General features: G+C 34.1%; 2 protein-coding genes across 3 annotated transcripts in view; both read left to right on the forward strand.

The window, feature by feature from the left end:
• Positions 1-1,409: 1,409 nt before the first annotated feature.
• LOC132159361 (uncharacterized) lies at positions 1,410-2,862 on the forward strand. Its single transcript, XM_059568869.1, has 3 exons — positions 1,410-1,797; positions 2,077-2,361; positions 2,771-2,862. Exons 1-3 carry the CDS (start codon positions 1,410-1,412, stop codon positions 2,860-2,862), a joined length of 765 nt encoding a protein of 254 aa, XP_059424852.1.
• A 1,041-nt stretch (positions 2,863-3,903) lies between these two features.
• The window catches only part of LOC132159624 (hepatic and glial cell adhesion molecule-like), a 56,829-nt gene continuing 43,901 nt past the window's right edge, over positions 3,904-16,831 (forward strand). Inside the window, exons 1-3 of one of the 2 annotated variants that reach the window (XM_059569198.1) lie at positions 3,904-4,102; positions 4,265-4,582; positions 6,408-6,728. In XM_059569198.1, the coding sequence (XP_059425181.1) occupies positions 4,060-4,102; positions 4,265-4,582; positions 6,408-6,728 (682 nt within the window). In that variant the 5' untranslated portion in view covers positions 3,904-4,059. The remainder of the gene's footprint in view (positions 4,103-4,264; positions 4,583-6,407; positions 6,729-16,831) is intronic. The other variant, XM_059569197.1, reaches the window with a different exon arrangement.

Consider the following 16,831-nt stretch of genomic DNA (forward strand, 5'->3'; position numbering starts at 1 on the left):
TTATAAAACTGGCCGGAGATAAGTTAAAAATAATTAGACACTTGTTCATGGTTGACCAAATCAAAGCCGTCTAACAGCAAACATTTTGAAATGTTTCGTAAGCAGCTGATCTCTGTCGGACATGTTCAGATAAACCAACATTAGAGTTTATTCACCAAACTATGTTTGTTTATAATGATCTACTTTATCTCCAAATTATTCATAAAAGTTGTTGAACACACATTGTCGCATATTTGTGCCCAGAATTGTGGAAAGTTACTTTAAAAAGTAATCCATTGCATTATTGCGTTACTTAGTTACATTTCATGGAAAGAAATGCAGTATGTTGTTTTATAATAAATCGAAAAGTTATATATGTGTACTTTGTGTACTTTTTTGTAAACTAGTAAACTAATGTAAAGTAATATAAATTACAAATATACAAAAAATAATAATAATAATTTTGGTGAAAGTATGCGAGTTATAAAACTGTGCAATTAAGTAAATGTACATATAATTCATGAATTCAAGCACTTTGGCAGTTGATTAATAGGTTTTAATGGCTCCTCACTTTTTTTAATCACATAAATGCTTGTTTTCTTTTGTACATTTTTGTATGCACAGATGGATTATGTATTTGATGGGAAATAACGTCTTATTCTGAATCTGTACTGATTATGTTACTATATTTATAAGTGAGAAGGGTGAGAGCTGCAGAAAAACTCAGATACCAGTTGACAAGAGCTCATGTGGAAAAAGTTGACCTACTGGAGTGCTTTGTATTTCTGAGAGAGAGAAAAAAAATAGAAATCAAAAGTCAGAAGAGTACCATTATATCTCACTTTCAAAGGAAACTGCATTTATTGTCAGGTTGTTGTTTTTATCACTTTGACACACTAGCAGCTCAGGTTCAGCGTTTCATTGAGGTTTGCTGTTTTGTGCTTTATTTAGGTCAGTGTCACTTCATGGTGTCTGGACTAAATATTTTTCATCCAGTGTGTTCTGTACACTGTTCAAGATTCAACTGGAAGGAGGATTTTAAATTTTAGCTTCAGACTTTGAGAAAGTGGTGTAGTATATAGTCAGAATATTCCTTGAATTTCTGTTGTTCACGCCACAACGAGTTTTCGGACATATTTGGAGAAATAGGATGTCAAACACTGCTGTTTTCTGTCTGTGTATGTTCCTCACAAAATGTAAGTGGATTTGATTTAATTATAATGAAATTTTTGTATTGAATAAACCAACATCAATTAATCTTGAGTGCTAAGTGGACCAGCAGATTTACTCTATTATATGTTATGTATTGTTATATATTTATGTAGTCTGCTTTGTTACTTTAATTTTTAAAATACTTTAAATTGATTATCAACATTTGGTTAAACTATGTTAATTAAATGTAAATCACTTTGGATAAAATCATCTCCCAAATGCATGAATGTAAATGCTCAAAGAAGCATGTCAAATTCGGTTTTGTTCCAGGTGTGTCTGATGTTTATTCAGATGAAACACTGATATCAGTGATGGAGGGAGATTCTGTCATGTTAAACACTGATGTTACTGAAATACAGAGAAATGATCTACTGTGGATGTTTAGATTTAACAGTTCAGAGACTCGTATCGCTAAAATCTATAAACAGATTGTCTCTGTGCATGATAATAAAGAGAATAATGAGAGATTCAGAGGCAGACTAAAGATAGATGAGCAGACAGGATCTCTGACCATCACCAACATCAACAAATTACACTCTGGACTTTATAAACTACAGATCATCAGTGGAGATGTCAAACACAAGAGCTTCAGTGTCGCTGTCTATGGTGAGTAAACTGAAGAAATCTTTTTATTAATGTTATTGCTGTCTTTTTGGGACAGTGAAGGCTGTCTCAAGAATTGTCTAAAATAAATTGTCTTAAATGATAAATGTATATAATTTTGTATATCAAAAACTGTTGCATCAAGATATTGCACATGTATAATCCGGTCCACAGCCTCTTGACGTGCACTTGTTATTTATTGGTCTATGAATACTGAGGATCTTTACACACACACAAAAAAAAAAAAAAAAATTGAATTGAATAGTATTTTGTGTTTTGTAGCTCTTCTTACTGTTCCAGTCATCAGTGATTTTCCTCAAAGCCCTTCAGTATCAGAAAGATCATCAATGTCCAGATGTTCACTGCTGTGTTCAGCTGTGAATGTGAGTGCTGTGTCTCTCTCCTGGTACAAAGGAAACAGTTTATTGTCCAGCATCAGTGTGCCTGATCTCTCTCTACCTCTGGAGCTTGAGTGTCTGGATGATTCCTACAGTTGTGTTGTTGCTTATTCATTCATCAACCGAACCACACACCTCAACAACACTGATCTCTGTCAGACATGTTCAGGTCAGCAGCAACATTTTCAACACATTTTCTTTCTTTTGAAGAAAGAAATTGTGTAGAATTGTGCAGTTCACCTCACCTGGATGGAGCCTGAGTGAAAAGGACTGACCATTCCCTCTGTCTATTACAGAAAGCGTCCAGCGTTTATATTTTATGCCAATTATAGCCATTTGTCTGCTGCTGCTCATTTATTCGTGTGTGTTTTACTGCTGCTGCAGGAAATGTGAACAAGAAAAACCAGAGGGCAAGTATTACGACATGACAAAACAATATTTTTCAAAAATAATTTGAAAACAATTAAATGTATTATAATCTATGTACTTGTATGTACTTATAATCTAAAATATCAGTGTGTCAGGAACATCACCTGATAATAAATTGACTCAACATCTGCATGTGTTTGTGTTTGTAGATGAGAAAAGTCTGTCAGAATACACACAGATCATCTACCGTCTGCAGATCACTGATCATCACCCAGAATACACCACAACTCTTCAGGACTGATCTATGATTAATATGATTCTGAATCTTGACTTCTGTTTCTAATCGACTGCAACATGAATTATTATAATTAGTCTTTCATTCACTCATTCTCTTTGATGAAATATTAATAAACTGCTAAATGTCTAAAAGAGCAAAAATTATGCAACTAAACAAGATTGAACAGTTATAGAAAAAAGTAATTATAATATACCGTATACTTATTATATAGTATACTATTTATTATACCATTTCATATCAATAATGTTTATAAAGCAGAAATATGTTCAAGATGTTGTTCACAGTAGATGAATCTGCTCACTTACTAAATACTGAAATATGAAATAGTTTTTCTTGAAAGAATCCTTAACACACGGGTGTTTAAAATTAAAATATAAATGTTTGATTACCTTTCTGGATGTTTATTATGAAATATTGCTTTATTAGTATTCCTGTTTCTAGTTTCTATATTGTCTGTTTTAGTATTAATAAAGCACATATTAATGCTTTATTCTGCATTATCATATTGTAAATCCCGTACCTCATGCCTAAACCGAACTACTACAACAACGACTCTACTTACTGTGAAGCAGCAAATTAAGAGTCTGAGGGAAAATTTTTAGTTATTAGTGAGAATGTGTTCCCTCATCTAAAGCATTACCCTTCGTTCAGTTTTTTTCTCATTTAGATGAATAATCTGTTTTATTTTAGTCACTTATGTAAAAGCTGAACTGAAAGCAAGTTGTCATGATATTGTGTGTGTGTGAAGCATAACATGTTGATGTTTTAGAGTTAGATCATTCGTTATTGAGGTCAGTAAATGTGGCGTCTGAGCTGAATGCATGTGGCTTAATGCACGCAGTGTTAGACGGTGTGTGTGTGTGTGTGTGTGTGTTCATGTTCGTGAGAGTGTGAGATGTTTGTAAGTTTATTCTTTTAACCACAAATTAACCCTCTGAACGCCTGTTAGACTTAGAAGTGACCTGAAATGAGAGTTTTCTGATGAAGAGCAATCCAGAATGGTGTTAATGCAGTTTAAAAAGATAAAGAATGCATTAAACATTTTCCAGAGAGTGCAGTCAGAAATGAACAGAGAACAAAGACCGCTAAAACCAGTTCACTTTTCATTTAGCAGTCTTTGCTTAGAAAATAGCTGCACTCTTTTGTTCAGGAAGTCATCTTCTGTGTCTGAAGTGACTCTCGGCTGGACGTCTGATCACGATGTGCTCTCATCTGTGTGCTCTAACCCTGTTTGTTCTGTGCGGTGAGAAACTCTTCATACTTTTAATCATAAATGTGGAGCATAAACACAAGTGCATTTCCACAAAAGAGACAAAAAAAGTGCACATTTTAACTTTTCATGATTATGCTTGAGGAAATTATATTATAAGTCTCTAATAATAATGTGTTTTTATTTCCTCTGCAGGAGTGTTTGGTGATACAGATGTAGTGTCAGTGATGGAGGGAGTTTCTGTCTCTCTAAACACTGATGTTACTGAAGTACAGAGAGAGGATCAGATTCTGTGGATGTTTGGACCTAAAGAGACGAGAATAGCTGAAATCTATAAGAACAGCATTGATATGTTTAACAGTAATGAGATATTTGGAGACAGATTGCAGATGGACAATCAAACTGGATCTCTGATCATCAGAAACATCAGAAGAACAGACTCTGGACTTTATAAACGACAGATCAGCAGCCACAGAGGAAACTCAGACAAAACATTCAGTGTTACTGTCTACGGTAAGACAAATATGACTTAAAAACATAGAATGTGTATAAATGTCCCTGAAGCTAATAATTGATCTGGCAGTAGTGAATCAGAATGAAATATGACAACACTTAAACATTAAGGTTTGTTAAAAATAAAATGTATTTGGCAACTATTTCTTGCCAGAAAACTGTAACTCAATATCCTTTCTTAAGATAGGCCTTCTTTATTATGCATGCCAAACCTCTCACAGCCATTCATTTATGCCAAACAAATCAAATTAAACCTGTGCAAAGAATCATGGGAACAAAGTGTTGTATCTTCTGTAATCCTTTAATGAGCACATTTCAACATGGAATATATATTTATATATATATATTTTTTTTTTTCAACTACTGCACATATGATTCATTTTCTAAATACCCAACATCATTAGGCACATGTCAAACCTGTGAAAAATCATATTTTCTAACCCTAGGCATTAACAACTTTTTCTTCTTCTCCTTTTTTTCCCTCAAATTCTGACAATTTTTTTTCTCAACCACATAATGAACAAAATGGTATTTTACACAGAACTTATCACATAAAAATCTGACCCTGATAACAATTTAATGATAACAAATGTAACATTTATCATATTTTCCATATTTTGACAGAACTGAAGCTAAAAATACACAAATTGCGTGTCTATGGACTCTTCATTTTTTTAAACCAGAATTTTACTGTTTTAGTCCTTAACATGTCAGATTTTATATTTTTCCAAAAATATTAATGTGACAAGGTGTGATGATTTTGAAGACTGTAACACGTTTGAAGGGATACATTGCCTTCAGTTTACATTTTCAGCTTTGTTTCTCTCTCAAATTGTCCCCTTATTTCTGAGTCAAAATTTCTGCATGCACAACATTGTGTTTCTGCTGCAAATTTTGGTCCAAAGTTGCCATGAGTGTGGTTAGTATATATTTACTAAAACCATGACTATTTTTATGATTTGTTTTTTAATTAATTGTTAATAAATGAAGTAACTCAACCCCATCACAAGTTTACAACCACAGCAATAAAAAAAAACATACAAGTGGAGGACAACACTAGTATTTTCACCAGCTAAAAATGATTTTAAGTTTTTTAAGTTTAGTTTGGTTTAAAACATCTCCGAGATGCTTGAAGAAACATCTACATGTAAATCTACTTTGCGCAAATGCACCGAGGGTAAAATCTGCTTTAAACGCAAAGGATGCTCACACCGATGTTCATTTAATTTAGTTATGTTTGTATGTTTATGTTAATTTAGTTATGTAGAAAATCTATTTATGTTTTTTTTTAAATTATCCTCATTTTACAGTACCTAAAACTTTTCATACTACTGTAGTTTTGTAGGAAGGTCTCTTCAGGGGGTTGAGTTTAGACTGAGGGACATAACTTTAAAGTTTTATAAAATATCTTCTTCAAAAGAAAGGAACACAAATAAATGCTTATATTATACCAAAAATCACAGACACTGCACACATTTTGTTAATCATTTTCTAAGTACAAATTCAGTGAAGTGCCTCAGGGACATGACAAAATGCTTGGTTTAAGATTTTTCTGTTATTTATAAGAACAACAAATATTTATTAATATTTCAATTAACCATTCAAGCACAGGAAGGGACAACACACAGCCTTCAGTAGTTATACACAGGCATGCTGGAAAACTTTTTTGGTTATAAGACATAAGACTTTATTTTATGCTAAAAATATTGAAATGCAATAATTATTTTTATTCATTTTGGTTAACAAGCACTTAATAATACTTTAGAGTATATATATGTCTGTTTTTGCTCACATTACAGCAATAGACATTTTAATGTTTTTACAGCGCCTCTGCCTGTTCCTGTCATCAGCAGTAACTCCTCAATCTGTTCTTCATCATCATCATCATCTTCATCTTCAGGATCATCAATGTCCAGATGTTCACTGCTGTGTTCAGCTGTGAATGTGAGTGCTGTGACTCTCTCCTGGTACAAAGGAAACAGTTTATTGTCCAGCATCAGTGTGTCTGATCTCAGCATCAGTCTCTCTCTACCTCTGGAGGTGGAATATCAGGAGAACAACATCTACAGCTGTGTGATCAACAATCCCATCACAAACCAGACTCAACACAACATCAACATCACTCAACTCTGTCACACGTGTCCAGGTACATCAGTGGAAATATTTTTAACATGTTTTCTTTCTAAATGTGCAGTTTATAGCATCTTGATGAAGTTCGACTAAAATGATTGACCACTTTCTCTTTATTAACTACAGTAGGGACTGCGAGTTTCTATTTCGTGTCCCTTATAAGTGTTTGTGTGCTGCTGTTCATTTCTTCATGTGTGTTTTACTGCTGCTGCAGGAAATGTGAGCAAGAAAAACCAGAGGGCAAGTATTGCGACAACTGACATGACAAAAATAATTCTTTATGTGCAAAATAGTTTCATGACTAAAAGCCTAAGTTGATGAACATTTTTATTTGTTATTAAATTAAACGTATGCTTATTATGCAGTATACATGTACTGTATACATGAGAAACAACAGAAACATCACCTGATGATAAATTAACTCAACATCTGCATGTGTTTGTGTTTGTAGATGAGAAAAGTCTGTCAGAATACACACAGATCATTTACCGTCTGCAGATCACTGATCATCACCCAGAATACACCACAACTCTTCAGGACTGAAATATGATTAATATGACTTATTTCATTTCATGATGAAGCTTCATGTTCATCTGCTTCCAAAGATAAAAATCAAGTGAACTGCAACAAATATTATAAATATAGTTTATCATTCACATGCTCATTTTGAAGAAATGGTATTGAAGCACAAGCTTGAAAGAATAACATGCAGTTTTACAAGATTACAGGTTACTTTAACAGTATGTGCATAAAAGAATATAATACATTTGAGACAGTGAAATAAAACATGTTCAAAATATAATTTAGTATCAATTACAGATGAATTTGCCCAGTTAAAAATGAATTATCCTAAAACAGTGTCACAGACACACAAGAGTGCTGATATTAGTTCAATAAACCTTTTTTATTTTTTTGAAAGACCATGTGGATTTCTTTTTTATTATGTTTCAACTAAATATGTTTTGATGTTTCAATTAAATATCTCCGCAATCTACTGCATTTAAATCAATGTTGTGTAATGTTCCTTAAGACATTGGATAGAGATTGTTACGCTTTGTGTGTGTGTGTGTGTGTGTGTGTGTGTGTGTGTTCTTGTTTTTGTGACATATCAGGACACAACTCTGTATAATGACATGGGTATGACACAGGTATAACAAGGAGAGGGTGACTTATGAGGACATAACCCATGTCCCCATTTTTCAAAATGCGTATAAATCATACAGAATGAGTTTTGAGAAAGTAAAAATGCACAAAGTTTCCTGTGAGGGTTAGGGTTATGTGTAGGGCAATAGAATATACAGTTTGTACAGAATAAAAACCATTACACTTATGGGATGAACCTACTTTACACAAAAACAAATGTGTGTGTGTGTGTGTGTGTGTGTGTGTGTGTGTGTGTGGTAAAGGTTCACTTCGAGTCAGATCGTGTATATTTAGGTCAGTAAATGTGTGTCTGAGCTGAATGTGGTTAAATGTGCTGCGAAGATCTTCAGCTAATGCACACGATGATAGATTATATGTGTTTGTGTTCATGTTCATGAATGTGAAATGTGGTCAGTTTCCTTTCACAACCACAAATAAACCTTCTGAGAACTAGTTAGTCTCAAAAAATACCTTTGATAAATATCTGGAATGGAAGTTTTCAAATTTAGAATGATGCTTTCTCTTCTGTCTACTCTGAAGATGTTTTTTTCAGAGTGGTTAGTAACTCTTTTAATCAGTAAAGGTTATATTTAAACTCCACAAGAGATTCAAATAAAGAAAAATTATGATTGTGTATAAGCAAGTGTTTTTCCACAATAAGCAGAGGCAGAACTGTATGCACTTTAAAAACCGAGACAATTTTCTAAATTAATTTTCATGAATTATTTATTAGAGAAAAACATGTTGCTGCTTACATGTTTACAAAGTAAAATCCCCAGTGTTGAACAAACACTGTTCAGTTTTCACATGGCCCTGATCTGTAGAGAGTAAAAGTAACACTAAAGCAGTGTTGTAGTTAGTGAAGTAAAGTAGATTCACTCTACAAGTGATGACTGAGCACTAGTGATGACACCTACAGTATGATTAACAAGCAGAATCACTGAGGATAAGAGGAACAGCAAGAACAGAACAAATTTAACAGGTGAGAAGAAACATCAATTTACAGCAACACAGCCTTAAATGAAATCAAAATCTCACCAGAGGATGATTTAACAACTGCAAAAATGGAATTGCCATATTCACTTATCGCAAACCAGTTTGGCTTTATTTTTTTCATATAGTACATGTACAAAAGTTGCTGAAGTTTGTTACCATTATGGTGATTAGTGTTCGTTGTTAGTGGCCAATGACTTTGTTTGAATTAACCCAATTTCAGCAATTGCATGGAGAAAGTAAACACTATCTCTATTTTCAATCATAGGTCTATTTAATGGTCCTCACTGCACTTACATACCTTTTACTAAGTGTACTTTTTGAAATCAGTGACTGACAGATGGACCTGGACATATCTGACTTCCCAGATAAGTATGAAATCTTTAAAAACAACAACTTTCAGTTTTGAACTTCCATTATCAAGTTAACTGTCCCATTGAAGAGCTCTTCTCATAACACCTGTTATTAAACAAACTGATTATGATTAAGCTTATATTAGGCATTTTTTTATTTTTCATATTTGAAAATGAATTTATGCAATGTACTCAGGCTCTTTTTAACTGATTTTATTGAGTTGTGTACAGATCTTATGAAACAGGAGGCAATTCCTTTGATGCTTTGAAAATTTTTAACAGGCACATTAATTAATAACGTAATCATAACTAAAGCAATTACAATTTTCAGTTGTACTTTCAGCAGAGGGAGCAAAATAAATTACAAACTTATCATATAATTCAATAAATCGTGTTTTAATTATATTTTACTTATAATATAGTTTAATTTATTTACCTTATATTGTTTTTCTGTGAAATCAATAATGTGTTAAATAGAGAAATATGCAAGAAAAAACTGTTTGTCCCCAAAATAAAAGACTACTTACTTACAGACAACTGGCCTGCATTCTGACAATCAACCCTGTAAGACCATGCTGGTGAACCAGAATCATCAGCTCTGTTTTGCTTGAGACCAGTATGGACATGCTGGTCCACCAGCTAGACCAGCATAAACCAGCATAAACCAGTCTGGACCAGCACTTGAACAGTTAAAGTGCAATAATGTCTCCTTGGTCTTCTGTTTCAGACTCTGTTCAAGTGTTGTGGTCCTACTGAAGCTGTGATTCGATTGGTCATCTCTGCGGTGGTGGGCGTGGCTACTGTTGCTGTAGTGGTTTATTAAATCACATCTAGAAGAGCTCAAGACAAGAAAGAAAGTGACACCAGGGGGCGATGTTTTCTAATCTAACCCCATATGCATTACATCTGCAGATCAAAAATGCAAAGGTGAGATAAATTAAGAAAATTAAGACAAACTGAAATTGTTCTCTAATAAATACAGCTCCTCTTTGAATAGAAAGCACATTAAAATAATGCTATTCTTCCCCTTTGAGATCTATGTAGCATTAAATGTGTTTTTATTGGTCACTTCCTATCACATGGTGAACAACTGATAGTTAATTTTTCTAGTTTGTATAAGCATCTCCCTGGTTCCCCTGGGTAAGTTTGACTTACACAAATGTAGATTTGTTAAGGTTCCTTCAAGTTTTGTGGAATTAAAAAATGAGTTGAAATTTTGATTTCAATCCTTAAAGGGTTAGTTCACCCCAAAATGAAAATGCTTTCATTAATTACTCACCCTCATGTTGTTCCAAACCCGTAAGACCTTTGTTCATCTTCAGAGCACAAATTAAGATGCTTTTGACGAAATCAGAGAACTATCTATATATAACTATATTCACGTTGATAATGCAAATGATACATTAGGACTTGCGTTTACTGACCTAATAAACTCCTTTGGAGTCAAGCAAAATGTCACCAGGCCCACTCATCGTTTTAATCATACACTAGATCTAATTATATCGCATGGAATCGATCTTACTGCTATAGATATTGTACCCCAATGTGATGATATTACAGACCATTTCCTTGTATCGTGCATGCTGCGTATAACTGATATTAACTATATGTCTCAGCGTTACCGTCTGGGCAGAACTATTGTTCCAGCCACCAAAGACAGATTCGCAAATAACCTGCCTGATCTATCTCAACTGCTATTTGTACCCAAAAATACACATGAATTAGACGAAATTACTGACAACATGGGCACTATTTTCTCTAATACATTAGAAGCTGTTGCCCCCATCAAATTGAAAAAGGTTAGAGAAAAACGTACTGTGCCATGGTATAACTGTAATACTCACTCTCTCAAGAAAGTAACTCGTAGTCTTGAACGCAAATGGAGAAAAACTAACTTGGAAGTTTTTAAAATTGCATGGAAAAACAGTATGTCCAGCTATAGACAGGCTCTAAAAACTGCTAGGGCAGAGCATATCCACAAACTCATTGAAAATAACCAAAACAATCCAAGGTTTTTATTTAGCACAGTGGCTAAATTAACAAATTACCAGACGCCACCTGATTCAAATATTCCACCAACGTTAAATAGTAATGACTTTATGAATTTCTTCACTGATAAAATAGATAACATTAGAAATACAATAGCGAATGTAGATTCTACAGCGTCTAACACTTCAGTTTCATCCATCGCACCCAAAGATAAACTGCAGTGCTTTACAAATATAGGACAGGAAGAGCTAAATAAACTTATCACTGTATCTAAACCAACAACATGTTTATTAGATCCTGTACCCACTAAATTACTAAAAGAGCTGTTACCTGTAGCCGAAGAACCGCTTCTCAATATCATTAACTCGTCGTTATCTTTAGGTCACGTCCCAAAACCATTCAAGCTGGCGGTTATCAAGCCTCTTATTAAGAAACCAAAACTAGATCCTAGTGTACTGGCAAATTATAGGCCTATTTCAAATCTTCCATTTATGTCTAAAATTTTAGAAAAAGTTGTGTCTGCTCAATTGAGCACCTTCCTGCATAAAAATGAGCTGTATGAAGAATTTCAGTCAGGTTTTAGGCCCCACCATAGCACAAAAACTGCACTTGTTAAAATTACAAATGACCTGCTTCTTGCGTCAGATCAAGGCTGCATCTCATTTCTAGTCTTACTTGATCTTAGTGCTGCGTTCGACACCATAGATCATGACATACTCATAGATCAATTACAAAACTATACAGGTATTCAAGGGCAGGCTCTAAGATGGTTTAGATCCTACCTGTCCGATCGCTACCATTTTGTTTACTTAAATGGGGTGTCATCTCATTTATCATCAGTAAAATATGGAGTGCCACAAGGATCCGTCCTAGGTCCCCTTCTATTTTCAATATACATGTTGCCCCTTGGTAATATTATTAGAAAATACGGAATTAGCTTCCACTGTTATGCTGATGATACTCAGCTATATATTTCAACGAGACCAGATGAAACTTCCCAATTATCTAAGCTAACAGAGTGTGTTAAAAATGTAAAAGATTGGATGACAAATAATTTTCTCCAATTAAATTCGGATAAGACAGAGATATTAATTATTGGACCAAAAAACACCACACAGAATCTTGTAGATTACAATCTGCAACTAGACGGATGTACTGTTACTTCCTCTACAGTCAGAAATCTGGGTGTTATATTGGACAGCAATTTGTCTTTTGAAAATCATATTTCCAATGTTACAAAAACTGCATTCTTCCATCTTAGAAACATTGCCAAGCTACGAAACATGTAATCTGTTTCTGATGCAGAAAAGCTCATGCATTCATGACCTCTAGACTGGACTATTGTAATGCACTTCTAGGTGGTTGTCCTGCTTCGTCAATAAACAAGCTACAGGTAGTCCAAAATGCAGCAGCTAGAGTCCTTACCAGGTCAAGAAAATATGATCATATTACCCCAATTTTACAGTCTCTGCACTGGCTACCTATTAAGTTCCGTATCAGTTACAAATTATCATTACTTACCTATAAGACCCTAAATGGTTTAGCTCCTGCGTACCTAACTAGCCTTCTACCACGCTACAACCCATCACGCACCCTAAGGTCACAAAACGCTGGACTTTTGGTAGTTCCTAGGATAGCAAAGTCCACTAAAGGAGGTAGAGCTTTTTCACATTTGGCTCCCAAACTCTGGAATAGCCTTCCTGATAATGTTCGGGGTTCAGACACACTCTCTCTGTTTAAATCTAGATTAAAAACGCATCTCTTTCGCCAAGCATTCGAATAATGTATCTCTTAAATTGTGAGTGTAGTTGCATCTGCATTTTTATTCTTTAGCTTGGGTTAAACTAATTTTACTTTGTTGGATCAGCAGCTATGCTAACGATGTCTCTATTTTGTTTCTATGTTTTGCCACGGTATTTACATCCCGTGGTAACTAGGATTTACACAAGCTCCAGTCTGGATCCAGAACACCTGAGAAGAGATGATGCTGACCCTCAGAGGACCCCAGATGATGCTAACCTTGAATCAACAAACAGAACTAACAATTATTGCTACATGTGTGACTGCATCCTATAATTACTATTAATTAATAATATTGATAGTTCATCATCTAGCTGACTACGTCTTGTATTATTATTATTATTATTATTTTTATTTTTCTAAAATCCTGTCAAACGTGCACAAACTACTAGCTACTACTAAATATTGTAGAAACATAATTTTCTGTAAAGTTGCTTTGTAACGATTTGTATTGTAAAAAGCGCTATACAAATAAACTTGAATTGAATTGAATCTGACCCTCCATAGACAGCAACACAACTCTAATGTTCTCAAGTCCAGAAACGTAGCAAGGACATTGGTAAAACAGTCCATGTGACATCATTGGCTCAACTTCAGTTTTGAGATGCTCCAAGAATACTTTTTTTCTGCGCAAAGAAAACGAAAATAACATAATTTACAGAATTTAGATTTCCGCCCCCATCCAAAAAAAATAAAAAATACAATTCTGAAAATGCAGATTTTTCTTTACTATACTATAACATTACATAAATATTGATTAAGTATTAACATAAATAAATAGTAAATAAATAGTCATAATAAATATGGAGATGTTGAAACATCTTGTAGGTATTTTATGAATGAATCTGCCTATTGAAGAGACCAGACATGAGATGTGCACACTGAAAAGTACTTTTACAATAAAGGGAAATATGAGTAATATGAAATGCCTAAAATAGTCTTACAGAAAACAAAGGGAACAAAATAAAGTCTACATTTTGTAATTTATTTGTACATGTTAGCCAGCTAGCTAACTAGTTATTCTAATAAGCATACTCACGCCTTTCATTTCAATTTTGTGCATACGTACAGTTAAAATAGTTCCATCTTAGAAACATTGCCAAGCTACGAAACATGTTACCTGTTTCTGATGCAGAAATGTTAGTTCGTGCATTCGTGACCTCAAAATGCAGCAGCTAGAGTCCTTACCAGGTCAAGAAAAGATGATCATATTAGTGTGACTGCATCATATAATAATTGCTGTTAATAATTTTCATCGTCTGGTTGACTACGTCTTGTATTCATTTTTCTGAAAATTCCTGTTATAAGCACATAAACTGACAGTCACCACTTATAAGCTACTATTAAATATTGTAGAAACGTAATTTTCTGTAAAGTTGCTTTGTAACGATTTGTATCGTAAAAAGTGCTATACAAATAAACTTGATTTGAATTGAATTGAACTTAATGCTTGAGTGTCGCAGGTGAATCCAGTGGAGAGAAATCCCTTCACAACTAATTGCAAACTGGCATTCAGATCGGCCTCCACTTTGTTAGCAACAGCCCAACTTCCAACGATCCAATCAATGCCCAAAGGATGCAATCAAGTCCCACCCTCTCATTTCAAATGCCGTTTCACTCGGATAGACTTCAGACTAGAAAAAAAGTTATTTTGTACAATGTTCTGCACTCAGAAAAAAAGGTGCAAAATTTGTCACTGGGGCATTATACATTTTTAAAAAAGTGCTAATATGTACCATTTAGGTACTATTATGTACACTTTAGTTTATAATATTTAGGTTAAAGGTACTAATATGCACCCTTTAAGGGTAAATAAGGTACAAAAGTGTATCTTTTGACAGCTTTTGAACCTTCTTTTCTGAGTATGGAAAAACCCCAAACCACACACACAAACAAACACGCACGCATGCACATTCTGTTTATAACCAGATGGCTGGTGTTTTCATCTTACTCACCTTGACAGCAGCTGCCAAAATCTTTGTTTAACTGTCCTCATTGGGAGTTTTATTTTACAACAAAGGATGTGAAAGAGAAAAAAGCTGTGCTTTGCCTTTCTAAGTTAAGCATTGGTCTAGCAAATGTGCAAAAAGGATCCAAATAAAGTGATTTAAAATTTAAAAGTGATTCAAGTTCTTATCCTTGATTTAACCAATGTAAAAACCGTGCTAGAAATATAGCTAGAAGCTAGAAACATGAAAAGTACTTCCAAGGTCAAAGTTCACTGGAGGAAGATCGCTGTTGAAACAGGTCAATTTCCCCACCAAATTAAATTTACACACACACACACACACACACACACACATTGGTTCATTTATATGTCAACTGTGTTACACTGTAATGTTGTATCAATAAAAAATAATTGCTTATATAGTTTTATTTTAAAGACATAATTTACAGATTTTTGTGTTTTAAGAGAAGTTAAAGTCAATTGTTTTTTGTTTTTTTTGTTTTTTTGTTTTTTTGAGAATGACCCAATTGCAATATGTTTTTCCGTGATATGACAAGTTTCACAGGATGTGGTTTGTAAATGAGAGAGAGGAAACAGTCAAACAACACAGACATAATGTTTCTATTGTCTGTCTTAAATGGACAGAATCATTGAAAAAATCATTATGTCATCGTTTACTCATCCTCATGCTGTTATAAAACTAAATGACATACTTTCTTCTATGGAAATTGCAAAAAAAAAAAGGTAAATGTTAATGAAAATCACTGCCATTAATGGGATTAAACATGCATTTTGCATGGCACATATGTGTGTGTGTGTGTGTGTGTGTGTGTGTGTGTGTGTGTGTGTGTGTGTGTGTGTGTGTGTGTGTTGTGTGTGTGTGTGTGTGTGTGCGTGCGTGTGTGTGTGTGTGTGTGTGTGTTGTTTTGTTTTGCTTGCAGAGAGCAGTAACTTTCTGTGGTGTTTCTCTCCGGATATTGGACGAAGGCTATTGATTATACAGAGTATGTACATGCACAGCATGTGTGTGTGTGGGGGGGGGGGGGGGGGGGGTTTGAAAAGCAGCTTGTATCGCTGTGAGTGTTTATACTTTTGCAATCTGGAGGTTATGATCTTCATCCTTCATCCAAAATGAACTGAAACAGCTTCATTTGTTCTGTCCTGTTTTTTCTTAATTAAGCTAAAAATGGTTTTTGAACTATCAACACAAGTACCTGTTCCACTCTCATTACTAAACCATTCCATTCTGTGCCTAAGGTTTTCCTTAAAATGTTTTAGGGGTCACTTAATTTGAGTGTATATGATTAAACATTCATTATATGCATTCAAACCATTCATTCAGATCATTTGTTTTGCTACGGTGAACAGAGACTATGATGCTAAAACACTGTAATGGATTGAATCATCCATAAATATACAGTATATTACATTAATGAGATATGTAAGTCAAGTAGCTGTATTTAATAGAATATAGAGAATATGAGAACTTTTATAACATAAAATAATAATAAGAAGATTAATTGCTAAACACTTCCATAAACTTAAGATTTTATTCTCTACAATAAATTCAGTATTTAATCCAAGTTGCCAATTTCACGGGGAAGCCTCGGCAGAACTCTGTGAGAAATTTGTAAAGTTTTTTGCTGATAAAGTGGCATTTATTCGTTCATCCTTCACTTTACATCTTTCAGATCAGTTTTTGAATTCGTTGGCTAGTCCGTTTTTCTTTTATAATTTTCAGCACTTAATAGAACTAAATGACCTGGTTAACAAGATGAAGATAACGACTACACCACTTGACGTCATTTCATCAGAGATTTTAAAAGCAGCTTTTCCTATAATCGGCCCCAGTGTTCAAGTGTTGATCAATTCATCTTTGAACACTGGGGTAGT

The sequence above is a fragment of the Carassius carassius genome, chromosome 16 (genome assembly GCF_963082965.1).
Source record: "Carassius carassius chromosome 16, fCarCar2.1, whole genome shotgun sequence".
Lineage (NCBI taxonomy): Eukaryota > Metazoa > Chordata > Actinopteri > Cypriniformes > Cyprinidae > Carassius > Carassius carassius.

Excerpts from the sequence above, each read along its gene's own strand:
- LOC132159361 (XM_059568869.1), top strand. The coding sequence starts at position 1,410 with ATGCATGAATGTAAATGCTCAAAGAAGCATGTCAAATTCGGTTTTGTT. Across the intron at positions 1,798-2,076 it reads CTTCAGTGTCGCTGTCTATG|CTCTTCTTACTGTTCCAGTC; the intron begins GTGAGTAAACTG and ends TGTGTTTTGTAG. Across the intron at positions 2,362-2,770 it reads TCTCTGTCAGACATGTTCAG|ATGAGAAAAGTCTGTCAGAA; the intron begins GTCAGCAGCAAC and ends TTGTGTTTGTAG.